The sequence below is a fragment of the Rattus norvegicus genome, chromosome 5, assembly GCF_036323735.1.
Source record: "Rattus norvegicus strain BN/NHsdMcwi chromosome 5, GRCr8, whole genome shotgun sequence".
Lineage (NCBI taxonomy): Eukaryota > Metazoa > Chordata > Mammalia > Rodentia > Muridae > Rattus > Rattus norvegicus.
In genome coordinates this window covers 12,708,416-12,736,252 of record NC_086023.1, presented here as the reverse complement: position 1 = coordinate 12,736,252, position 27,837 = coordinate 12,708,416, and the positions used below count along the sequence as shown (strand labels likewise).

Genomic DNA, 27,837 nt, shown 5'->3' with positions numbered 1-27,837 from the left:
GAGGCTGTCTGGGCCTGCGGGTAGAGCATGAACAATGGTGTGAACAAACTGCAGACAAGCCAAATGCATGGGGAATTGAACAGACAAATCAACATAAAATGTGCCAATGGTCTTATCAATTAGACCAGTTATCAGATTTTGGGATAATAAAAAGAGTTCTATTAATGACTTAATAAAATATCATGAAAGGGTACAGAGGATTATACATGAGTATTGTGCTCTAGTTTCTAAACATTTTTAATGTAGGTACGACTTAGACATTATAAAACAAAGTTTTGTACACACTAATATTGAAGAAACTAGTGATAATAACCTACACATGAAAAGGCGCGTTGCCGCTGACAGAGAAAGTTACAAAGAGGGACCAAGGAAAGGCTGGAGTCCAATGCACCCTATGGTGTTTAGAGTCTCACTATGGTAGTAGATATTCCAACCCGCCGTGTGCACACACAGATGGAGCAATGAGTAGAGACGGGTGCGTGTTTACTAGTAAACTAACCTTATTTACTAGTAAACTAACCTTGTTAACTAACCTTGTTAACTAGGAAAGAGTCAAGCAGCTTTTAATGGTGGTAATGAGCACACATAGTTTGTAGACCTTGGCTTATAAATAACATTTGGAAAGAAGGAAGACATGGAAAGAAGGTAGCTGGGAGAGGTGGTAGAGTGCCTAGTTACTGGAGGGGAGAAGATAAGCCTTTGGTCAGCAGACTGAAGAAGACACCAAAATAATGGTGCCTCGATGGGTACAGCGAACAACCAGAAAAAAGCAAACCCTCCAGTGTTCAACACCATCACAGTTTGAAAGAGAAAAAAACATATTTATATTATACCTCAGGATGACATTAATCCTTATCTGTGCGTTTCTGCTGAGGTAGATATATACTTAAATAAAGTATTTGGGAAATAAATAACTGATCTTGAAAGAAAATGCCATTCCATCACAATATTAATATGCCAATATTAATATTAATATTAATATTAATATTAATATGGGGGCTGAAGTGGTATGCAGAAGTTTGAAGGGAGATTCAATGTGCACAGTCTTAGAGCCTAAACTTCTTTGTAAAGCCCTCAAAAAAGAGGTGGTGACATTACAGGAGTTGCCCCATTGGAAAAGTGACCAAGTAATGTCACAAGTGCTAAGACACAAGGACAGCCTATATCTCCTAATGTGATGAACAGAGAAGATTTCAGTGTAACTCCTTTGATTTTCTTTTTTTGGAGAAAAAATCATTTCCTCCCTCTAACTATAAGAACACAACAGACAAATCCAAATGAGACATTATACAAAATGCTGGCCAGTAACCATCCAAAGTATGAAAGTTATCAAAGGCAGGTTCTGAGCAGCCGTCACAGGAACATGAAGCATGTTCACAAAGTACAACATGTCATTCTGCACCGAAGGACCCCAGACCAGAAAAGGAGCCTTCCTGAAGTAAGTGGTGGACCCAAGGATGAAGCACCATAATTAATAGCTGTATGCTGAGCTGATTCCTGGCTTTCATCAACCACACTTCAGGAAACTGTTAAGAAGGGTGGTGAAGTGTGTAGAAATCTATTTTGTTCTTGCAAATATTTTCTTGCAAAATTTTTTGTTCTTGCAAATAATTTCAAATATTTTGAGAGAATCTATTCTTTGGGGTTTTCCCTGCTTCTTCTCTCAACTTTATTTAAGGCAATATTTGGTGCAGTGGGTACTTGGAACATTCAGAGTTTTGTTTTGTTTTGTTTTTGTTACTGTCCTTTCTCTGATCCCAGAAGCAAACAATCATATTTGGTTCAATTGGGAATCCATTAGGAAGCAAACAGTGGTCGTAACTTCATTTCTGACATTGACTGGTCACAGGGCCCCTTTTATTGCTGAAAATGGATTGTCTTTATACCACCTTCTTTGAGACAAAACTCTTACATTTTATAAATCTACATCGATGTGGCTTGTCTAGGAATTGCTGTAGAGCCATTTAGAAGATGTTTTCTTACAAAATGCTATTACATTTAAACTACCTATCCATCTGAAGAGACGCAAGTTTGACGCATGTTCTGTGAAAGTGTCTGGGCCTAGCATGTGCTTATAACCTGGTCATGTTCTGTTTTTAATGTTTAAGTTACTAATTGCTTCTGGCAATAAAGATGTAAGATATGGGAATGAATAGGAAGCTGTTAGACTCTCAAATGAGCTAAGGCTATAAGTTAAATAGCAATTATTTGCAACAGTATATTTTAACTCATAACAGCATCAATTAAAAAATGTTCATATAGTAGTTTTGGTTGTATTTCTTATTAATGACCCTTGATATTAAGTAGTATTAAAATGCCTTTAAACTCAGTTTTATTTTAATTAACTCTTAAAGCATTATTGATTTTTCTGATTTTCAGGGTGCAAGAGTTCAGAACACAGCTAAGAACTTGGGGGTTAGAGACCGGACTCCTCAGTCAGCTCCGAGGTAAGTGTGCCACATCTATTCCTTATGTGAGGGCTTGCTGGCTTCTGCCAGAATCAGTCATGGCCCGTTATCTGCTCTAGTTTATGCACAGTGTCCTACTGGCAGTAATTGTAAGCTGACTCTGGAAAACATTCAATGGTGAAGTCTGGTAAAGGGCCATTCATTGTCTCAGAAAGAAACACATTATTTTATTTTCAACATGAATTTTAAAAAACAGAGTTTACAAAAAATCAACTCAAAAATGTAATTTTTGCATGTCAACTGCCATCTACCCTTTCCACAGCTCCTCTGTGAATGTCATGCTCTTGTCTCTACTGTTATGAAAAACTCCTGTTTAACTCTGAATGCCAGCTTGCATGTAATCTTCTGCTTTAAGTCATGGTTGAGTAGGCTCTTGTGAGGCTTCTGAGTGTCACATGATAATGCCCCTTTCTATATTATGTTGCCATGTATTATTAGAGGGTTTGATCCTAAAATGGGTTCTCAGGAGACAGAGAATATACATTGATTTTATCAGTGACTACATAGTAGTCTTCAAATATCTAAATTAATTTCAAGACCATGTGAATGAATGAATGAATGAATGAGTGAATTGATGGATGGATGGATGAATCATAGAGCTTTTTGTTGGTTATATCAAATATTCACAGTTCACCAATTTTAAGAAGGGACTCTAACCTAACTTTAAAGTGACTGAATTTATAAAAGTGCTTTTCATTTGATCTCCATGATTAGGGTAAGCAATCATCTATCTTGAAGTGGGGCAATATTAAATAATTACTTAGACATTTGATCATGATTACATGTTTGCATTTTAACAAAAAGTAGGCCCTTAAATGCTGTCTCAGGTAAGATGTTCTTTGTTTCTGTTTCTAACACCGTCAGCAGAAAGAGGAAGGTGATTACAGCCATTTATGAAGTTATACTTCATGTTGATAACCTACTTGGGAGGTATGAGTGCTTTCAAAAGAGAAACCATGTTTCCCCAGTAGAAGTGGATGGGACTATCATGTAGTGGCTACATTTATTTCCAGTGCTGACTCCTAACTCTGTATAATCCTCTAGTCTTGTTGATGGTATCATTCTTAGCTGGTTAGTCTTGAGGCTTGCTATTGCTAAGGAATCATTTCAAAAAAACATTCTCTTTTGTACCTTGAGCAGACACAGGATATTTGTGTAATAGACCTGCTAAAGTGTTCAAATTCCAATAAGAAAACAAGGCAATAACTTTGCAAGGTGGTTTCAGCGAGAACCATTGAACACTAATGAACAGCAGGGCTGGGATAAAGCTTTAGCACCTGATCAATAAACCAGTACTCTAGCTGAACACAGGACAACAAACGGTTGATGAATTCAAGCTTTCTCTCTGTTGGATTATCTTTAAAACACTTAAGATGAAATGTAATAAAATGAACCAGCCATAAAATTGATATGTTGTACAAAGGAATAACAAGAGAGAAATAAAAATCATTTTAAATTTTTATTTACTATTTCACTCATTCTGCAGATATTTACTGAGTAAATACCATTTGTTTTACTGTTGCCCCAGGGAGAATAGAAACGCAATACGGAAGTGACCGTGGCCCTGAAGGATCAATGTGGGACTAGGTACATAACTCAGTGGTAGAGTGTTAGCACCTTCGCCTAGAAAGCACAAGGGCCTGGATGTGATTCCCAGCAAGCAAGATACAGAAAAGAAGGGAAGAAAAGGAAGGAAGAAGGAGGGAGGGAGGGAGGGAGGGAGGGAGGGAGGGAGGGAGGGAGGGAGAGTGAGGGAATAGGGAAGAGAGGAGAGGGAAGCTGAGGGGGAGAGCAGCAGTTTGTGGAGACACAGGGAATACAAAAGCTCCCAGGGCATAGGATCCCTCCTGACAGGAACCAGCACTTCCTTCAAAGACAATAAGCTAAAAGATAGACACATTTGGAACTCACAACCAAACTACCCATTGGGCAAGCTGGCAAAATATTTCTGGAAGTTTCATTCTTGGAGCTTCAGGGAGCCATGTGTCCCTACAAGTTTATGTGGTTCAAACCTCCCAACCTAACTCCATCATAGTGTTCCTAACGTACTCTTAGTTTACTCATTATTATTGGTGTTCACTCAGCAAACATCCACTGATGTATATTGACTTACTGTTGTGTATCTGGGAGGGGCAGACCTTTTGGTGAAAGCAGCATGAAAAGATTCCCCAGTCTCTGTGACAAATGGGTGAGTGTGATTAAGGATGTTAAAGAGAGGAGGCAGAAGTGGCTATGGTTATCACATAGGAAGAGTGGGCATGATTCATGGAATCGCCAAGTCCTGAAGTTTAATGATTTTACATTGGTTGGTGGTAGGTGGTTGCTAGGGAAAGCCTACAGCTGAAGGGTGGGTTTCCTGAACATCTCTGCAACTTTGCATTAGTACATTAGCACTTTGTTTGATATCTATTAGGAATGGCCTTTGGCAATAAGATGTCAGATTTAAAACAAAACAAAACAAAACAAAATGTGTTCAAGGAGCTTTCAGCCCAGTGAAATACAAAGGCAGATGAAGTTTGTCTGGGCATGAGAGGCAACACTGAAATGGAGCATGGTTGGTGGCAGTCCTACCTAACTCTGGCTTTCCTTACAGCATTAATGATGTCAGATTACCATGTAAGGCACACTCCCTTATCTCTGTTATATCATTTGAAACAATTGTTCTATGAGAGTTTCACTCACTTTGTGTAATTTAGAGGTAACAAACATCAGTGGTTAAAACAGAAAGAAGGAAAAAAAGTTCTGAGTTCCAGCTCTGGTTCTCCACTTGACCTTCTGTAGTGATGTATGGTTGCGTGTACTCATGCATGCATGTGTGCTTATGTATGTGCATTTGTGTGTGCATGTGCATGTACATGTGTGTGTGTGGGGGTGTATGTGTATGTTTTCTGTCAAAGACTAGCTTTGTCACCAAATATAAATTGAGTCAGGCAGCAAGGTGTGGCATTGGCAGTTGGCTTCAGTGTTATAGCTGACAGGGGTCAACTCTAAGAAGGACTAATGGGGGTCTGTCCTGATAGCAGTCAACTTGAGGTGCTGCCAATGGCAGCTAGTGATTAGGGAAATTACACAGCAGACTCTTCTCTGACAGAACAAAGCGTTATTAATTGGGGCAGGTACTCCCCATAGCCAGAGAGAAACTCTGAATTATTCTCTTTAGGGGCTGGCAGGAAAGAGAAAACACACACACACACACACACACACACACACACACACACACACACACAAACACAGAGAAAGAGAGAGAGAGAGAGAGACAGACAGACAGAGACAGAGACAGAGACAGAGAGACAGAGACAGAGAGACAGAGACAGAGAGAGTGAATGAAGCAAAAGCAGGCTCCAATAAGTTTATACACACATACTTACTTACAACAGACAGATAGATAGATACACATCTATATATAGAATGGACGGAACAAAGTTCCAACAAGCAGGCTCCAAGTACTTCACAAATACACATATACACAGTTATTGGATGGAGCAAACACAAAAACACATATTAATTTTTCTTCCAGGGTTTATACATCCTAGCAAATCTTTCAAGAGTATAGAATTACGTGATTACATCCTTTTTTCTTCTAGTGAATGGCTATGAAAAAATAGCATGTTATCTAATGCCTTTACCAGGGAAACCATCAGTTAGTACACATCAATAAAACAAAGTATTACCCACGAATCCATTATATTTGTAACTATATCAAGTTTCTACTTGATATAGATAAACAAAATGTGAGTAAACAAGGTAATTCTCTCAGCCAGTTTCTCTTACTGGCAGACAGCAGATTGCCATTACAAAGAGATGATTGTTTTATTTATCTTAAGACACAATTTAATAAAAATCTTAAAAGACTCACAATTCTAAACTTTTATATAAGTAACAATCAGTCATATCTACTTTAAACCCTTAGAAGATATAAATCATCAACATTCTTCACAAAAGCGTATTAGGAAGTTGAGGGCAAGAATGGGTATAAAAAAATCACTCATCACTAGTCCAGCCTCAGTGAGAGTCACGTCAGCCAGAGCTGCCACTATTCTTGTTCCCTGACCATTAAAATTCCTAGCTTAACTAATACTGTTCCTTTCTGACCTTTAGATTGTTCCCTAAGATGTTCTACATCAGAACTAGTAGCAAAAAGACTAACAATTCTATTTTTCCAAATGCTTTCTAAGGTTAGGAGTCATTGTTGACAATCTACATTTCTAAGTTCTTTCCTAGGGTGGAGATTGAATCATAAATCTGCTCCAGCAGCAATGCCTGAAAGCATTGTGAATGCCAGAGATACTGCCCAGTGAAGGACTGGAAGCCCTCTTAGAGTTTTCATATAATTTTTAGGTTAAGAGGGACAGGAAGGCAGCAGGCAGAGCAGAACTTCATAACAGCATGAAATCCTCAGGACATATAGCCCTGTGGGACGCACCTGTCCAAAACATACCCATCATGGCTGTGCTAACCAGTAGGCCACATACTGTGAGTTTGAAAGCTGTTTGTTGTTCTTCCTGCATGGCCCTTGGCGTTTCACTCTCTGAGATACCTATTTCTCATCTGTCAGATGGAAGAATTGCCTTGAGAAACAGTGTATTTTAACCGTGGGAGAAGCATTTGCTCTGGAGCCCTGATTAGCAAATGTAGGAGTGTAGAGGACATAGCATAGATAGTGATGTTTGAAAACTCTGCTAGATGCAGAAATATCAACCCATCAAGGAAGAAGGGAAAGAGGAGTCAGAACAGGCCCTTTAGTGCATGTGTGTGGGATAATAGTTCCACATGCCAGGCCAGCAACCTGCCTCCCCACCCCCCTACACACACACCAATAATTTAGTTTCCAAAAGCAGAAGCCATGGTGCAGGGTTAGAGTCCAACTCCTTACCCTCTATTACTTCCAAAATTCATCAGCCGGTGCTAAACTCCCAGAGCTGTCAAGTTTCCATTATAAGTGTGCCTGAACTCAGATAACCCCGAGTCACTTCCAAGAAGCCTCGAGACACAGAAGCTTCCCAGATCTGCAGCAGCCAGAGTTATTATTGCATTTGGTGACCACAGGGAGTAGCCTTTGCTCCAATTTGCAAGGCACACACTTCAAAGATTCGTCTCCGTTAGCACTGGTCACGTTGGGCCCAAAGATGCAGAATAAGGTAATAGAATGTGAGAGGTTGGAGTTCTCCATGCACCCTCCTATCTCTGTCCTTGTTCTTGAGCCTCTGTGCATTGTCACTCACTAGGCAGAACAGCCACAGAAATAGGATAGAAATTGAGAGAGAAAAGAATCTTCTGAATGTTCTATTTCCCCAGCCCCAGGAGGCAGTTTGAAGCAGCATCTTGTACTTTGGCTGCAGAAGTATCTTCAAACTACATCAGCTCAATTTAATGTGTTCTTTCCGTTAGGAAGGACAAAACACACTTTTTTGTGTTCTCCTCTGTGGAGATAACCTGAGGGACATATGCCACCTTGTGTGCCTGAAGTACATATTTCAAACCTCCAAAGACAGTGACTTTTGGCTTCCAGACCAATCAAGTCCATTTTATTAACCAGACTTACAGTTCAGCATTAAATCATCCTCATTTCTCCCCACTGGTTTGGAAATAGTGTGGTATTTTGTGTTTCAGATAGAGGAAATTTATAGTTTGCAAGTGAGTGGCAATGCTTTTAAGTTCTGTTCAATTTACTGTGCAAGGTGAAGTAAATCTCCTTGGCCACCCATATTAGAATCTCTTTCCAAAAACTGTAAGATTGGGGTGTTCAGATAATGAGTGTAGATTAGGAGTGGAGCACATGCTTAGCTAGTTTGAAAGTCCTGGATTCAATCCTTAGGATCCATAAATACTCCTGACAAGATGCACACACACACACATACACACACACACATACACACACACACACACACATAAACACACGCACGCACACACGCACACACATGTACATATGCTTATACACATACTCACACTTGCATTCTCTATTTGAGATACTAGCTTAATGTATAGAGTAGGACAAGTGTAGACTTAATTCTTCTTAAGGAAAACAGGTAGGGTCCAAAACCCACACAATTTAGCTCAGCCTCTCATCTCTCTAGATTGGTGTTTTTCAACCTGTGGGTCTGAATATCTTTGGGGTGTCACATATCAGATGTCCTACATATCAGATATTTACACTGTGATTCATAACAGTAGGCAAATTACAGTTATAAAGAAGCAATGAAATAATTTTATAGTCAGGGTTCACCTCAAAATGTGAACCTGTATTAAAGGGATGCAATTAGGAAGGTTGAAAACCACTGCTTTAGACCTAGGGTAAGTAATCCAGAGGGCTTAGCGGTCACTAGCGTTGACAGCATTTTTCTCCAGTTCTTGTGTTAACTTTTAGCTACTTAGTTCAACTTGTGTCGAGCTAATAAATTCTCCTGAGCTGTGTGTTGATGCAATATGGGCTCAAATAGCTAGGCCTAGGCTGTGAAGGAGCATGACCCAGCTTTTCCACAAGTACCATGAATTCTCTGGACCTGATGATCCTACTGACAGGTGATAGCTGGCTGGAGTCAGTCGTGAGTCCTTAGGAAAAGCCAGGTAACTAACTAAATCTTGAGATTTAGGCCTTGTGAAGCTGTACTTCCACAAGTGTGTGGTTAACTCGTTAGTAAATGTGCAAAACTTGCTGAAAAATCTGTAGATCCCCATGAGATAGAGACTACATCGCTGCAAGATAGTTATGTTTGTCAATGTGTTAATTATCATAATGACACTGCCTCTGACAACTCAGGGGAGGGATATTACCATCAGCAAAGTAAACAGATGGACTGAAGCAGAGCAACAGCTTCTAAAACAGCAGGTTCTTACCTTGTGGTTCGTGACCCCTAGGGTCAATTGACCCTTTCAAGGAGCCCCATGTCAGAATTCCTGCATAGCATATATTTAAGTTATGATTCATAACAGTGGCAAAATCATAGTTATGAAGTAACAATGACATAATTTTATAATTGGAGGTCACTACAATGTGATGAGTTGTATTACCAGGGTGCAGCATTAGAACTGTTGAGAACCACTGTAAAAAAATAACGCTGTTAAATGACCAACCTTCTAAGCATTCACAGAGAAAGAGAAGTATTCTCTAAATCATAGGACCAAAATTTTAGATCAAGCTGATTTATATGCTATTTTCTGTGGTAGAACCAATGTAGTGATGACTGATGGAGTCAAGGAATTAGTGGTGATGTATTTGTTCTACCAATAAAAATATTCAGGTAAGGGTAGTGTAGAAAGTGATTATTATACTGTCCCATTTCTTTTCTAGGTTGTATAAGCTGTGTGAGCCACCACCTCCAGTGGGAGACGAATAAGCATTCCCAGGAGCCACGAGACAGATGCTTCCAAATGCTGGCCAAGTCAACATTCTCCCCTGAAGACAAAGAATTGCATATTTAAGAAGCAAAGTTTTCCCATGGTGAAAATAACTGATGTTTGGTTTGGATATTTATACTGGAACTAGAAGTTCCTTAAGACAGTTCAGCCTCACATTCTAGATATATTAAAATTACAGATTCATATTAGCATAAAATTCACTGCTCAAATTTGTAGAAAAATATACAGAGATAAAAGATTTAACTATTTTGATTCCTTTCTCATTCGTTAATTATATTGTATTTGTTTTTAGCTTCCCCAGTGGGCAGATATAATATTGGTAGTTTCTCGTGAAGAAGTCTGTCACTAAAAATGATTGCCACACTCTGGAAACAGTCATACAAAAATGTTAAGAACAGTGTAGATGGGGAGTTACAGGTGTCCCGTCTCCCACTGGTGCCACCTAGAAGTGCACATGTGGGAGGTAGGAACATACACACCTCCCTTTCTTCTAAGGCTTCCTGGTAATGGAGAAAGCTTTGAGGTCCTGGTAAGACTTTTCTTACTCTTGTCCTATGTACTCCCTGGCCATGAAAACACTCCAGCAGGCAGGTGCTTTTCTTGATCTCTTCAGTGAGCCACGAATCCTGGGTGATGTACCATTGATGGCTGTGTATAGGGAGTTGCCAGGTTGGAGAGATGAGAGGAGCCAATGAAAATAGCAAGCCTGTTTGACAACTCAACCCTTAAAAGAGAAAGATAAACTCGCAATTGTATGAAGTCGTCCTATGAGATGTCAGACCCTTAAAATAATACACCTTCATGAGTATTTTTCTATCAAGTTATATATGTAAGATGTAAAAATAAATTTATTTGTTGTATTTCAAAGGGCCATTAGAAAAAAACCTTGATAATTTATGTATTCATTCTAAAGTATATGCAATATTTATCACTTCTGTGTTGATGTACTAACATTGTTTTGAGCACATAAATATATTAATATTGGTTTTAAATGTGTAACTTTAAAAATAATTAAAACGGCATTACTGTGATTATGATAGAGTTGTGCTTTGCTTAATGATAGGAATACATTGTGCCTTTAGACCATATTATTATTGTACAAATGTTGTTGGGTGCACTTACCCAGACTGAGATGGCTGTGGCCTCATTAGACGGTATAGCCTACGGGACCATCTCCTACAGGTTGTCAATCACTGACCCAAAGGCCACTGTGTAGCACAGTACTGTGTATAGATATGGGCTAAGCACATGAAATCCTTACTTTAACTACAGTTTTGGCAAACCGTTATTCCATTTTACTTTATAAATCTTATAATGAATTTCAGACAATCATTAAAGCTGTCTTTACTGCCAGTGATATATTGAATTTAAAAATGTGTTTCAAAGGTATGGGATATATTTATCCCATGAATTAAGATGAAAATTATTCAGCACAGAGAACTTGAGATTTTTTTAATTCAGCAAAACTGTATGTGACTAATAGAGAAACCAATATGTTTCTAAAGAAAAGCCTTAGCATTTTGAATTTAATAAATGATATGACCTGCATTTGCATATATACAACATGCACCCATAACTTTCAGGGAATTAATATTTTGCTGCCATCAGCACACAACCCTGAAGCTCTCATAGTTCAGGCTGTCCTGTCTGAAAGTCTTGAGAGTAAGGAGAGCTGACTGACTGACTGACTAGGCAGACCCTTCACACTGCTTTCCTGTTCTGTGCTCACCAGCCTCAGTAAGTTTCCATAGAGGCAAAGAAAGGGCTACATGAGGGCTACAAAGCATGCTTATATGTCCTGGGTATATTGTCTACTTTTGCATTATTTATAAATTAGTGTATATAACAGATTGTGGTTAATGTTATCTTTTGAGTTAAATATATTTGTGTGCACAGCACTTACCAACTTTAAAAGTCGGCTGGTGGTTTATGGTAATGTCCATCACTGTCAATTTCATGGTAGTGAAGTCATAGTTGACATGATTTAGTGTGTACTAAAAGGCTCCCTTTATTGCCTACTCCACGTTTCGCTATTCCTTCTTCACATGGTGGTGCAGCAGGGATGAAGCCTGGCCTTGTCTTATTACGTGCACTTCACAGTTCAGCTACAGCAGAGACTAACGGAGTGACTCGCCCAAGTTCACCTGATGAACATGGTGGGGTCAGATGATGAACATGGCGGAGTCAGAAGTTAATGTAGGAAATCCCTCTTCTTAATGATTACACTAATTTCATCTGTTAATATGAGAACCATTATAATATTAGCAATTATTTTCTGACTAAAAAGTTGGAGTTTTATGACATGTGTTGTCATTCAATTCTACAGACTATGTTGCAAAAATCAAGTGGGAATATGCAGAACACCTTTAATGTATAAGAACTATATTCTTGGCACTTCCCATTCATAATTGAAGAGGCCCCACATGTATTGCAAGCCAAGAGTAAGACATTATATAAAATTTGACTATAATTTTAAGATTGCTAACACTTAAAAGTCTACGATAGATGAATAATCAATTTTTAATTCCATAATATATACCTTCTTTTGACATTGGAATTTTAGCAGGCCTTAGACCTTTTGAACAGCCTTGCTTTAATGTCGGACTAGCCTCTGCAACTGGGGGTTACTGAGAAGCTAAGGGAAAAGCCCTGCTTACTGTTCTTACAACTTCTGTTTGTGAACATAGGCTCCTGTCTACACACTGAGAGATTTCAGATCGCATCATGGGAACTGAATCGTATTTACTATCTTAAAGATTTTTCTCATCGATTTCTAACATTACAAAATTTAATTTTGTAAAAAGTATGAAGATTTAAGGGCTGAAAGTATGTCCATTCCTTATTCTAGAGAGAAGGACAGACAGGGGATGATAGTTTCTCTTCTGGTTGACTTGGCAGGATATGTAATAATGAGTGTATGCTCTCCCCTGTAAACCAGCATCGTCATCAGCAGGCCCATGCTACTCTCTTTCATTTAACAGAAGTCTTCTACTCTTCAATCCCCTGTGTATTCATTGTCACTCTTCTTGCAGCCAGATGTTCACTTAAAAAGGAAGGTAGGGCTGGTAATGTGGCACAGTGGTTGAGCACTTGCCGAGCACACGTGAGGCCATATATTAAACCGTGCTGACTCTTCTTCAGGCCAGTGGTGGCCCACACCTCTAATCCCAGTACTTGGAGACTCAGTAGGATTGCCAGCAGTTCAAGGGCACTTTAGCTACATATGAGTGTGAGGCCAGTCTGAACTACAGTGTGAGACATGGCCTATGAAGGAAAGAAAGATACTACAGTACATGTTACTTGGGGAGGGTGCTATTTCTGGCTTTATTGATTTTAACTTTGAATAGTTCAATTCAGAAGGAAATGAAGTTGATCCCTAACTTTAACGATGAATATAATCAATAAGAAACAAATTCAAGAGGAACTATTACCCAACTTAAGCAAAAAATGTCTTGTAGCGAGCACATAGATTTTATAGGCAAGGTTATTTAAAGCAAATATGTTTCTATCTCAAACTATCAAGTATCCTTACAAAAGTCTAAACATCTGTAGTCCTGTGCATTGTGAGTCACCACATCTAAGCAGGTGGGTTTTTTTAGGCACTTGGGGTTTTATAAAATCATAATATTAAAATTTCAAAGTAATAACCTTGCTTTTTAAGTCATTTGCCCTTTTAAAAAATTTTGAAAGTAATTCTGGAAATCTACCCAGTGGGATTACAGTCAAACCACTAAAGCTATGTTTTTGACTGAATTGCTTCTAAACTTTAGGAATTTTAATTTTGAAAGTTTAATTTTGTTTTTATGTGAATGTTCCTGCAAAACTGAGGTCCAAAGACTCTTCCTTAAACAATTACAATTTCATTAGCATACATAAGTTTCAACTAAGTAAGACGAACTATACTTTTGTATATTTGACGTTTCAGGGGAGAGCCTCAGGAAAATCTTTACTGTGAAGAACAGGTGGGGGAAATCTAAGAGGCAGCTTTACCAAGAATGGCCTCATTATAGTAGCAGTTTTAAAAAATAGTCACCATTTTACTAGGTGCGGCAATTCCATGACAGTCATAATGGTTAATAGTTGGTTCTAGAATCATTTGATACTTTAATGATTTGCCATTGTCACTATTGTTAGCATTGCTGTTGCCAAGCACCACATGGCATCAGTGTGGAGGTCTATTAAAGTACAGTTAGTCTGTGTGACTCTCAGTGGCCACTTAGTAGGAGTCTGCCTCACTCAGAACAGTTTATTCTCTCCCTGGCTAGGTTTCTAAAGTCTAATGAGTTTGATAATGATATACAGATGTGTGTGTGTGTGTGTGTGTGTGTGTGTGTGTGTGTGTATTCTCACATAACATAAACCATTTTTTTAGTTTTATGAACATTAACTATAAACATTATGATAATTATTAAATTTTGGTGTTTTCTTCATATGAAAATACAAGTCACGTATAGACAGACCATATGATGTCTGCTGCAGACGTCAGTGCTACCTAGGCCAGAGGTGAACTTGTGGGCTGTCCTATATTCACTGAGGCTCCTCTGCTATATGTATGAGCCAGCTTGGTTTCTGATTTGTTTTTGTTTGTTATCACTGTGACAAATCATCTGAGATAATTAAGTTACAAAGAGAAAAGGCTTATTTTGGCTCAAATTGATGGAGGTTCTAGTCCACAAAGCCTGTGGTTGGACCTGTCATGAGGTAGCAACTCCCGACAGGAGAAGACAGAAGAACATAACTAGTGTGCTCATTAGCCAAATCACAAAGGTGATTAAGAGACTTTAGCCCCACAGTGTTTCAAAGGCAGCCTTCAACAGACATAGGAACTATCCATTGGCCTCCATCTTCCAGATGTTTCACCACCTCTCAATAGCACTACAGAGGGGATCAAGCTCTTAATACAGGACCTTTGGGAGACATGCCGGAATCCAAACTAAATATCTAGTCAATCTCAAATCTGCTTTTCTGGTTTACCATTAAGAATTATAATGGACTTAATTGCTGAATTTGTAAATGATAGTTGCTAGAAATACTGGTAATACCAGAAATCACAAAAATTGGGTAATTAATTTTAGGCACAGATAATGGTTTGTTTCATTCATATTCAACAAACATTTTGAAATTCACTTAATAAGGCCCAACCAGAATTTAGTGTATTGGATATATTTCATTAAAAAAAAATCATCATAGGGTCACTTATATCTTTTACTTTAAAATTGTATTATTCATAAGGTAAATATATTCTAATACCATTTGTGTATTGTATACTATATGGTCAAGAATACTAAGTTGTTGACATATTTAGAAAGCATACACTTGAATTTAAATATCTAATGCCTCAAGCAAATCTACTAGTTTCAGAAGAATATATATTTTTGTAACTGCAAGAATATGAGTAGATCAGCTTTTGCTTAAAATATTTTTGTAAGCACTCATTTACATAATACTCATTTTTAATAGTAAAATTGATTCTGTAGAAGTAACTGTTTTGACTATGTCTATATTTAATATGATATAATATCCAAAATTCAATGATAAATTTCATCTAAATGTATTGTTAGCCCTTTTTCCTTTGTAAAATAGTCATGTAACATAGTTTCAGTCATTCCATATTTGTGTATGGTTAAATTTGTTAAAGTTCATTATGTATTTTGTATCATTCGTTTTATCCCACATAAAAGTTTGGAAAAGTAATGTTATCTGATAAATGTCAAAAATAATAAAGTGAATTATAGAGTGAGCTTAAGTTTGTCTAATTCCTATTAAATTCTTACATGTTTGGAAAGCAGAAAAATATGAAACTGCAACATTCACCTTTTAAAAATTCACAAGCTCAGGAGGAGAAACGTGGTCTATGTATGACACAGATTGACTGTGGTAACTTCTGAGGAGGGGACAGAAAAAGACGTTCAATACGTCTCACAATCTAGGAAAGCTCTATTAGAAACGAGGTTTTGTGGGGTCTCTCCTCAATCTCTCAAGCCTATCTCTCAAGGTTTCCATTCTTAATATGCATGAACTGTGGTCATTGTAGTTGCTTAGGGTGCTACAAATGCAGCAATACTTAAAATCACTTAAGGAGATTTATTTAGTACACAAGATAAGGAGCTATCTATTAACAAAAGACATCCACAATATCCACAATAATGTAAAGCCAACAATGAAGCAATAAGAAACTTGTACTGTTCACATTCAAGGAACTTAGATTCAATTAACATCAGTGTGTGGACTGCCTATAGGCCAAGTACCCACTTTTTACTGAGGTAGACATTAATAGAGAGACACACAAATCTCTATTGACCTTAGAGAGTTTTCCACCTTGGGAGGGGAAAGATTGATATCAAAAAATTTGAAGAGAGGCAGTGAGGTTAAAAAAAAAAGTGGTGAATTTGTAGAATGAATGAGAGTAGCACCTGTCACTGGTTTTGTGGGATAGAAAGTGGTTGAGACTGGACAGGATAAATGTTTGTGGATGTGAATTGAAACAGGTATAGATAGAGATTTAATTTAGCTCTGGACACTTGAGTATGCCTGCCATGTTAAAACTTCTAAACAGGGCCAGGGCATTGTGAGTTGAGTAGCTGAGATATATAGTTGATGACTGATGTGAAATTATGAATTCCAAGTGGTGAGTTTGAAAAGTGTACATACTGCTGATTGTGTTGGCCAGCTCAGAGATGTCAAGATCAAATTAATTGGAGGGAAAAATCAATAACTGGATTTTTATTGTTTGGACATTGCTAGTGGACACCACAATAGCCCATTTAATATAGCTTTAAGAATGAGAAAATAGAAGCAGCAAACATAAGCTATTTGTTTTGGAACAAGGATTTCAAACATCTATGTTCCAGAAGAGTGGTATTAACATGATCTTTCCCCACCTTGCCCCTTCTCCTTTCTCCATTCACACTCATGTGCACACACACACACACACACACACACACACACACACACACAAACACACACACACACACACACACACATGCACACACACGCCTACCCCACCCCCTACCTTTATGGGTATATTTTGGTAATAAGTTTATGAAACAGAATTGCTGTAGCATTGGAGCATGCCTGAAATCTGAGTGCTGGGACATGACAGGAATACAATGTGGTCAAGGTCAGCCTGGATTCCATAGTGGGTTCAAACCCAGTCCAGGAGACATTCTCTCAGAAACACAAGAGAAAATAAGAAAACAAAAGAACTGTAAAGTAAAACATGTGTTTTTTAAGAAGAAAGGAGAAAGGAAGAAAGGGAGACAAAGAGCAAGTCAAACAGATTTCCTTACAACCCCAAACATTCCCTTAACAGTCTAGAGGATGAACAGCAACTGCAGCTGGCAAAAATTCTTTATGCTGTGTTACCTATAATAGAAGACATGGAAGAGTTGTTCATTGTTCCTTGGAATACAAATATTTATTAAAACATAACATGGAGAAATAAATTAGAAACTTCATACATTGAAAGGGAAAGTAGTGGGCAGAGGGGCATTGTGCATCATCCCCTGAAATCTGTTGTCTAGCTCTGGGCTTGCTCTTCAGACATAAAGAGCCTTACAGGCTTGAAGAATGTCCTGCTCCCCTGTGGAAACCTTTGGAACTCTACTCCACAATCCCATCTCAGTTTGGTCCTCCCAAGACATAGGCAGAGATGAGTATTGATTGGTCTCCTGAATACCACTGTCTAGCTCTGGACTCACTCTTTGCTCCCAAGGAGTCTTGTGGGACCCTAAGAGTATCCTGCTTCCCCATGCGGAGCTGCAGAGACCCTAAGAACTCCAAGCTTGGAACATCAGCCCACCAATCCCTTGCTAGTGGGGACTACCTGAGGCACAGCCAGCAGAGTTGGATATTCCATTGTCTGATCTATGGCTCTCCCCAACTGGTGAGAAATCCTGATGCCATAAGGATCATCCAGCCAACAGCAGGGAAAACTAGATGACTAAAGGACAGCATAAGATTTCACCTCACACCAGTGAGAATGGCTAAGATAAAAACTCAGGTGACAGCAAATGCTGGCGAGGATGCGGAGAAAGAGGAACACTCCTCCATTGTTGGTGGGGTTGCAGACTGGTACAACCATTCTGGAAATCAGTCTGGAGGTTCCTCAGAAAATTGGACATTGAACTGCCTGAGGATCCAGCTATATCTCTCTTGGGCATATACCCAAAATATGCCCCAACATATAAAAAAGACACGTGCTCCACTATGTTCATCACAGCCTTATTTATAATAGCCAGAAGCTAGAAAGAACCCAGATGCACTTCAACAGAGGAATGGATACAGAAAATGTGGTACATCTACACAATGGAATATTACTCAGCTATCAAAAACAACGACTTTATGAAATTCGTAGGCAAATGGATGGAACTGGAAAACATCATCCTGAGTGAGCTAACCCAATCACAGAAAGACATACATGGTATGCACTCATTGATAAGTGTCTATTAGCCCAAATGCTTGAATTACCCTAGATTCCTAGAACAAATGAAACTCAAGACAGATGATCAAAATGTGAATGCATCACTCCTTCTCTAAAAGGGGAACAAAAATACCCTTGGCAGGGAAGAGAGAGGCAAAGATTAAAACAGAGACTGAAGGAACACCCATTCAGAGCCTGCCCCACATGTGACCCATACATATACAGCCATCCAATTAGACAAGATGGATGAAGCAAAGAAGGGCAGGCTGACAGGAACCGGATGTAGATCTCTCCTGAGAGACACAGCCAGAATACAGCAAATACAGAGGCGAATGCCAGCAGCAAACCACTGAACTGAGAATAGGACCCCCGTTGAAGGAATCAGAGAAAGAACTGGAAGAGCTTGAAGGGGCTCGAGACCCCTTATGAACAACAATGCCAAGCAACCAGAGCTTCCAGGGACTAAGCCACTACCTAAAGACTATACATGGACTGACCCTGGACTCTGACCTAATAGGAAGCAATGAATATCCTAATAAGAGCACCAGTGAAAGGGGAAGCCATGGGTCCTGCTAAGACTGAACCCCCAGTGAACTAGATTGTTGGGGGGAGGGCGGCAATGGGGGGAGGATGGGGAGGGGAACACCCATAAAGAAAAGGAGGGGGATGGATTAGGGGGATGTTTGCCCGGAAACCGGGAAAGGGAATAACACTCAAAATGTAAATAAGAAATACTCAAGTTAATAATAATAATAATAATAATAATAATAACAATAATAATAATAATAATAATAATAAGAAGAAGAAGAAGAAGAAGAAGAAGAAGAATGCAGCCAACAAGAGCCAGGACAATATGGAACCACCAAAGCCCAGCTATCCTGCTATAGCAAACTTAGTATATCTTAATGAAAATGAAGCACAACAAGATGATCTTAAATTCAATCTTATAAAGATTGTAGAGGCCTATAAAGAGGAAATTTTAAAAATCCCTTAAGAAAATATAGGAAAATACACCCAAGAAGGTAGAGGCATTTAAAAAGGAGGCAAATAAAAATAAAGAAAGTGGAATAAAAATATGGCAATATAATTGAACAGCTAAAGGATATGAATAATATTGTCCAAGACTTGAAAAGGCAAATAGAAACAATAGAGAAAACATGATCTGAGGCAATCCTGATATGGAAACCCTAGGAATGAGAAGAGGAACTACAGGTGTAAGTTTCACCAATAGAATACAGAATACAGAAAAAAGAGAGAATCTCAGATGTAGAAGATACAATAGAAGAAATCAATATATCAGTCAAAGAAAGTCCAAAATCCAAAAGGTTCCTGATTAAAAACATCAGGAAATTTGGAACACTGAAAAGACTAGACAAGAATAATAGGCATAGAAAAAGGAAGAGAATCCCAGCTCAAAGGCCCAGAAAACATCTTCAACAAAATTATAGAAAAAAATTCCCTAACTTTAAGAAAAAATATTCCTATAAATGTACAAGAAGTTTACACAACACCAAAGAGATTGGACCAGAAAAGAAAATCCTCCTACCACATAGTAATCAAGACACTAAATATACAGAACAAAGAAGGGATTTGAATAGCAGCAAGAGAAAAAGGCCAAATAACATCTAAAGGCAGACCTATCAGAATTATATCCTATTTCTCATCTGAGTCTCTAAAAGCTACACAGGCCTAGGCAGAGGTCTTTCAGAATGTAAGAGACCACAGATGTCAGTCTAGACTACTATACCCAGCAAAACTTTCAATCACCATAGAGAAATCAGGATATTCCATGAAAGCAGCAAATTTAAACAATACCTTTCCACTAGCCCATCCTTATGCAAGATACTAGAAGGAAGGTAACAAACCAATAAGGCTAACCACACCCAAGAAAACACAAGAAATAATTTTGCATCATTGAATCTAATAGAAGAGAAGCACACACATGCACACGCACAGGCACATACAAATCCAACACCAACACCAAAGTAACAGGAAGTAACAGTCATTGGTCTTTAAAACATCAGTGGACTCAATTCCCAAATAAAAAGACACAGAAAAGCATAATAAATGCATAAACAGAAGCCATCATTCTGCTGAATACAAGAAACACATCTTAGCAAAAAAGATAAACATTATCTCCTAGTAAAGGGCTGGAAAAAGCAAATGGTCCTAAGAAACAAGCTGGAATGCCTATTCTAATATTTAATACTATAGAGTTTAAACTGAATATATTCAAAAGAGACAGGAAAAGACACCTTGAACTCATCAAAGGAAAAATCTACCAAGATGATGTTAAAGTTCCTAACATCCATGCCCCAAATGCAAGGGGACCCACATTCATAAGAAACATTACTAAAGCCTAAATCACACACTGAACCCCATACATTAATAGTGGGAAATTTCAACACCCATTCTCACCAATAGACAGGCCGTGAAGAGAGAAACTAAACAGAGAAATAATGAAGCTAACAGAGATTATGATTCAAATGGACCTAACAGATATTGATAGAACACTGGACCAAACACAAGAGAATGTATATTCAGCACCACACAGAACCTTTTCCAAACTGATTATAGTCAATCACAAAGCAAGCCTTGAAAGATATAAGAAAATTGAAACAATGGAAAGCCTAAACACTGATGAAAACTAAACAACTTTCTACTCAATAATCACTGGGACAGGGAAGAAATAAAGAAAGTAAAGTCTTTCTAGAATACAGTGAAAATGAGGGCACAATAAATCCAAATTTATGGGACACAATAGAACAGTGCTAAGAGAAAAGTTGATAGCACTAAGTGTCTCCATAAAGAAATTGCAGAGTTTTCACACTAACTAATTAAAAGTATACCTGAAAGCTCTAGAAAAAAGAAAGAAGCAAACGCACACAGGAAATAATCAAACTCAGGACTGAGATCAATCAATTAGAAACAAAGATAACAATACTAAGAATCAACCAAACCAAGCTGGTTCTTTGAGGAAATCAACAAGATGGACAAACACTTAGCCCAACTAAAAGGCAGAGAATCAGTATCCAAATTGACAAAATCAGAAATGAAAAGGGAGACATAACAATAGACAGTGGCTAGATACAAAATTAAGTCAAATAAATTGGTAGTGTTCCTCTATACAAACAATAAACTGACTGAAAAAGAAGTTAGGGAGATCATACCCTTCACAGTAGCCACATCAAGCAAGAGAAAGACCTGTATGACAAAAACTTCAAATCAATGAAGAAAGAAATTGAAGAAGATATGAGATGATGGAAAAATATCCCATTCTAATGGACCAGTAATATTAACATAAAAAATGGCCATCTTACCAAAGGCAATCTACAGATTTAGTATAATCCCCATCAAAATTCCAAAACAATTATTTACAGATCCTGAAATAACAATTATCAATTTCATATGTAAAAGCAAAAATCCAGGATAGCCCGAACAATCCTGAACAACAAAAGAACCTCTGAATGTATCACTATCCCTGATTTCATAGCAGTCTTCTTTGTAGTCCTCAGAAAGTGGAAATAACCCAGATATCCCTCAACTGAAGAATGGACAAAGAAAATGTACATTTACACAATGGAATACTATTCATCCACTAAAAACAAGGGCATCATCAATTTCACAGGCAAATGGATAGAACTAGAAAATATCCTAAGTGACGTAGCCCACACCTGAAAGGACATATATGTTATGTACTCACTTATAAGTGGTTATTAGCCATAAAATACAGAATAACCACACTATAAACAACAGACTGAAAGAAGCCCAATAACAAGGAGGATTCAAGGGAGGATGGTTGAATCTTTCTGAGAAGGGAAAACAAAATAGATATTGGAAGTTAATGGAAGAGGATGAAAGAGGGGATGGGGGTGGGAGCAGATGTAGGGTGGGGTAAAATGTAGAGAAAGCAGTGGATAGAGAAGAGAAATCCTCGATGTGTGTGGGAGGAGGGGGGACAACCTCTAGGACATACTAGAGACCTGGGATGGGTGGCTGTCCCAGGGTGTATATGGGGGCAACTCTACCTGAGAATCTCAGCAGTGTGGGGTATGGATCCTATAGTGGACACTTCCTTTAGCCAGGCAGGACTCCCAGTGGAGGGATAAGGAGAATAACCCAGCCATAAAACCTTCAACCCCAAATGGGTCTTTCCAACAAGGAGTTCATGGACAAAGATAGAGCAGAGACAGAAGGTATAGCCAACCAATGAGTGCCCAAATTGATATCCATCTCCAATAGCAAGAACCAATCCCTGGCTCTATTCATGATACTCTGTTATGCTTGCAGACAGGAACCTAGCATAACTGTCCTCTGAGAGACTCTACCCAGTTGCCAATGGAAAGAGATGCAGTGACAAACGGCCAATGATTAGTTGGAGCTTGAGGGTTTTATTAGTTAGGAGAAGGATTGAAGAACTAAAGAGGGACTATACAGGAAGACCAACAGAGTCAGATAACCTGGACCCTTGGGGGTTCCTAGAGCCTGAATCAGCAACCAAAGACTGATCATGGGCTGGACCTAGGCCCTGGCAAAAATGTATGAGCAGCTTGGTCTTCATGAGTCCTCCTCAACAACTGGAGCAAGGGTCACCTAGCTCTGCAATGACTTGATATGTGAGGTGTAGGGGAGAGGAGTAGTGGAGTGGGGACTAGCACTCAGAGTGGGACTACCCTTCACCAAGGAAAAGAGGAGGGTGGAAATGTGGGGAGCATGAAGGCGTACTTGGAGAAAAGGGGGACTGATACTGGGTTATAAATTGAGTAGGAAGCACTCATTGGTTGGCTGTATCTTCTGTCCCTGCTCTATCTTTGTCCATGAACTTTCTGCTAACATTAAAGACATTTGCTCAATGCAGGTTCTCTAGCCTGCCATTGGCCGGCCATTTAAAAATGAATTGAATGTGGTGACAAACTTCTCAGTGATTTATTAAAACCAGACTGGCTATCAAAATATGAACCCCAGGAAGTCAGAATGTCCTATCTGAGGTCATTAAGATTTCTTTGCAACAGTAATTTCCAGATTTAAAGAAGGACCCCATTCAGTATTGATGCAAATAAAGTTCATAGGAGGAAGTCTCAGTTTCAGACAGTGGAAACACTGCAAGTCATGCACTTCACAGTCTTATCCTTGACTCACCGCATTGCTCTCAGTACAAGTCTGTGAACTCCTTGTCAGAAGAATGATGAAATATGTCATTTGGGAGCCATGGGTTCCAAGTAAAGGCAGCCATCACCACATGATATAATAGAGTGTTCTACTGAGGACACTTTAATTCTGAGAGATGTCGACAGGGTGTAAATAATAGCCACAGAATGACTAAAGGCTATGAGATGGATTTCCAGGACACACCAGGGCTGCTAAGAACTGCCGCTGCCCATATCTTGCCTCCCTGTTGAAAATGTTTGCCAAGAGGTTAAATATATGAGGACACATTTCCTGGCTTTAGCAACACAGGACCTAGAAGCTGGAGGCACACAGTGTGGAAAGAATAGCTTGAAAGAAGACAAGGTTTGGTATGGTGCTTAAAATATGTGGAAGAGTTGTATAAAATATTAGTTGAAAACCTCGCTAAGGTAGTTTTCTCTATTCTTTTATTGAGATGAGATTCCCAGCATGAATGTTTTAAAGCATAAAACTCAGTGGCATTTAATACATTCACAGAGTTCCCTCATCATTGTTCTTATCTAGTTTCCCCAAACTCACCTCCCCCTGAAAGGGGCTATATCTTGTGCTTTGTTGTTAAATTTATTTGAAGACAATTGTGCATTCACACTTTTACTAAAAGCATTAGGGCACTTCTAAGAAGGAGGGATAGTCATTTCCTCCAGTGGAAATAATGGAGCAATTAAATATAGGCACAAAAATGAACTTTTAGATGGTGCACCTGACACAAAAATCATCTCAGTATGGACAGTTCATTTAGATTAAAAGCTAAAACTTTCGGGAAAAAATCATAAGAGAAATTTTGCAAGAGTTTTGGCCAATTTTTACAGTTGATACAAAAGACATACTCTATAAAAAAAAAAAAAAGACAACAGAAGCTAATCAACGGTACTGGATCCTAAATTTGCATATTTTGTTATTTTAAAACCCTTGTGAAAACAACGGAAAAACAAGGCACAAGGTGGGAAGGAATAGCTGTAAACTGCTGATAGAGAAAATAGCTAATGGGGTCCTTAGACTACGTAAAGATATGGGAAATGTTGCAGCAGCTTGTAACTGAAGATCCCATTTGTACGGTCCTCTTTGACTGACAGCATTCTGGCCGGGAGAACGTGGATCGGATGAGGGAATCAAGAGGGTGCGGCCATGTGGAAGGAATGAAGTGTTCCTCACGGCGATTCTCATAACCCTACACGGCACCATCCATACTGTGCCTGCAGAAGTGCGCCCTGTAGAGAAGGCATGAGTGTACTGAAGCTCTCTGCTAACTCCCGTAGCTGCGCATGAAGCTACAACTGTCTCAAAACAATCTCATAAAAATACAGTGTAGAGTTGGAGGTCTGGCTCAGTAGTAGAACATGGTTAGCACACGCATAGAGTTAACATGCGTAAGATAATGAGTGTAAAAAGCCTCTCAAAATTGTCATTTTAAAGACAGATTTTTTTCTAAATATGGGAGTAACTCTAAAGATAAATACACCATTTTGAGAGTGGATACAATAAACTAAGCAACGTGTTTGCTTTTCAAACTTTCTTTTTGCTTAGTAGCATTCATACATTCTGAGAGTCCTTTACTCACATTGACTCACTATATCAAAGACTTGGTCATAGGGGACCCTCTTGAGTCCCAGGAAACTCATCTTTCAGACAGGCCCAGGCACATCCACATAATATCCTAGTTAAAAATCCCAATCCTGAGCTGAATAGCAATGTGACATGGAGAAGTTAGTTCCTTCTCCTCTAATTTCCTGAGCTGTAAAATTACACTAATAATCCACTTACTTTGTGGAGCTATAATGAGCATTAAATAAGATCATTGAGACAAAAATTTAGCACTAAGTCGGGCAGCTGGATGTATCATATAGTGTTCATGAGATAATACAGAACTAAATGTTATCGAGAGGCTGAAGAAAATTAGAAGTAAAAGGACCTCCTTTCCAGATACATTTTCTTCAGGTGAATTCTGTAAGACATTTGGAGGCTTCTGTTTGGAAGCATGAGATACCATGGGAAGAAGCTGTAGGTTATCTTGGAGGCAGGTAAACCTTTGCAATCTAGGCCACAGAACAAGTGAAAGTATCAAGTTGGTTACAGTCACGACCGTTCGAGCGATTGAAGGAAACCAAACAGTGTTTCTTAGGATTATCAGAACAAGTTCATCAAAATCCCTTGAAGGATCACTCTTGAGGATTTTGTTTCATATGCTTTCCAGATATGCTGATGTGGACTTTTTAAAAATTATTCTAGAGTTTGTGAATTGCTTATGTCAAGCATAAAATTCTTATTAGAATTCTGAAAAGAAAATATCTGGGAAGATAGGGATGGAAATGTTTTGACAAAGATTTACTAGATAAATTAACAAAAGGTATCCGTCTGCATGGCGTGAAGAACTGAGTTATAGGAGAAGACTTGGGATGTTGCAAAGTAGCTTAGTTGGTCCTGTAATAAGGGAGACAGAATTAATTGTAAGTAAACCATGGATCTGTGGCTGCATGTGAATTTGCCATGATTAAACTAGCCATGAGTTCTAAGGAAAAGATACTCTGGATTTTAAGTAAAAATCGGGAAGTAAAGCACCAGGAAGTGTATTAGCCCCAGTGGAACATTGGTGAGAGACACCCCAAATTAGAATTCTGTTGAGCAGAAGGACAGTACCTGGAGGTACTACATTTAACCAAAAGGAAAATCTAAATGAAATGCAGAATAAGTTGAAGTGACGGGGAGGAGGGATGATGAATGCTGTCAACTCCATAGTTGAGGAAGTAAAGTCCAAAGGGGGGATTATCAGAGTGTTGCCAGGTGAAGAAGAGGGCCATACAAATGGAATTGTCCAGTCCCAACCTGCTGCATCCTTTCCCAGATCCTTACAAAGTCTAAATTATTAACTAGATCATTAAGTGGACTGCGAAGGAAAATGATATTACCCCTGAACTACTTACTCACTTTACTCATCTAGGCACTATAAGGATGGATTATTTTTCATTTAAGTTGCAAATTTTTAAATTTTAAGATAAAGTGCTTTTATTTTTAGTTTCCATTGTGCATACTTATTGTATGTAACATTTCGTTACATAGGACAATTTCACACAGGAATAAATTGAAGAAAGCCTTGTTTCTATGAAGAGATAAACAAGGTGAACAAACTTAGCCAAACAAACAAAAAGGAGAGAGAGAGAGAGAGAGAGAGAGAGAGAGAGAGAGAGAGAGACACCACATTAATGAAATAGAGAGTAAAGGGGGAGTCATTTCCACACACACCAGTGAAATTTGGTAAAGCCTTAAGACATGTCTTAAAAAATATTGAAGTAAATAGGAAAATCTAGATGAAATGGAAAATTCTAAGACCTACCAAAATTAACCCAAGAGAAGATAAACAATTTGAAGAGATTGATAACAAGCAAGAAGACTGTAGAAATAAAAACTCTTCCAACTAAAAAAAGTCTGGACCCAGATGGACTCTCTGCTCAACCGGAATTTAAAGAGGAAGTAAAAAAAATTCCATAAAATAGGAAAGGTTGCTTCAAAGTACTTTTCACAAAACTCATATCATCTTAATATCTAAATAAGATGATAGAACAGAATATCATAGACCAATCTCTATAATGAATTTGCATGCAGAAATTCTCTATAAATTATTGTAAATCAAACTCAAGAACACATCTCAATCATCATTATCAAGATCCAGTTAACTCCTTCCACAGAAACAGAGATGTTTCAGCATGTAAAAGTCTATAAATGCAATATATCATATAAATGAACTCAAGAACAGAAGTCACATGATCATCTCAACAGATGACGAAATGGCCTTCAACCAAAGCTACATCCTTTCTCGGTAAAGGTCTTGAAGATAATAGCAGTGACATACCTCAACACGATTAGGATTGTATACTGCAGCCTGTGGTCAACAGCGTGCCAAGTGGGGGAGAATAGCATATTTCCACTAACATTCAGAAGAAGATGGCGAATCTACTTCCTCCACTGTTATTCTAGATAGTAGCTGGTTATTGCTATTAAGGCAATAAAGAGAGGTAAAATGATATAACTAGAAAGGAATAAAAGTGTTATTATTTGCAGATAAAATGATCCTATATAAAAATATCTTAAAGATTACACCAGAAAACTTAGAGCTAATAAATATTTTTAGCCAAGTGGCAGTATATAAAAGTGACACAAAAATCAGCCAGTTTTTGTGTATACAAATGATAAACACATTGAGAAAGAAATCATGAAAATTATCCAAATCACAGTGGCATCAAAATTACTTAAATAAAATACCTTGGAATAAAACCATTCAAGGAATAATAGAAATCCTTCTCATGCCCATGGTTGGAAGGAAACACGGAAAGAGGCTACGTTTCCTCATGTATTCTATAGGGTCTCACCATTAAGTTTCTAATGATGTTCTTCATAAAAGTAGAAAACAGT

The 27,837-nt window shown here is 38.3% G+C and overlaps 1 protein-coding gene across 1 annotated transcript in view; it reads left to right on the top strand.

Moving 5' to 3' along the window:
- The window catches only part of Prex2 (phosphatidylinositol-3,4,5-trisphosphate-dependent Rac exchange factor 2), a 315,395-nt gene extending 299,825 nt beyond the window's left edge, over window positions 1–15,570 (top strand). The window contains exons 39-40 of the mRNA NM_001393795.1: window positions 2,380–2,447; window positions 9,757–15,570. Of these exons, the coding sequence (NP_001380724.1) occupies window positions 2,380–2,447; window positions 9,757–9,802 (114 nt within the window). The 3' untranslated portion in view covers window positions 9,803–15,570. The remainder of the gene's footprint in view (window positions 1–2,379; window positions 2,448–9,756) is intronic.
- Window positions 15,571–27,837: the final 12,267 nt, after the last annotated feature.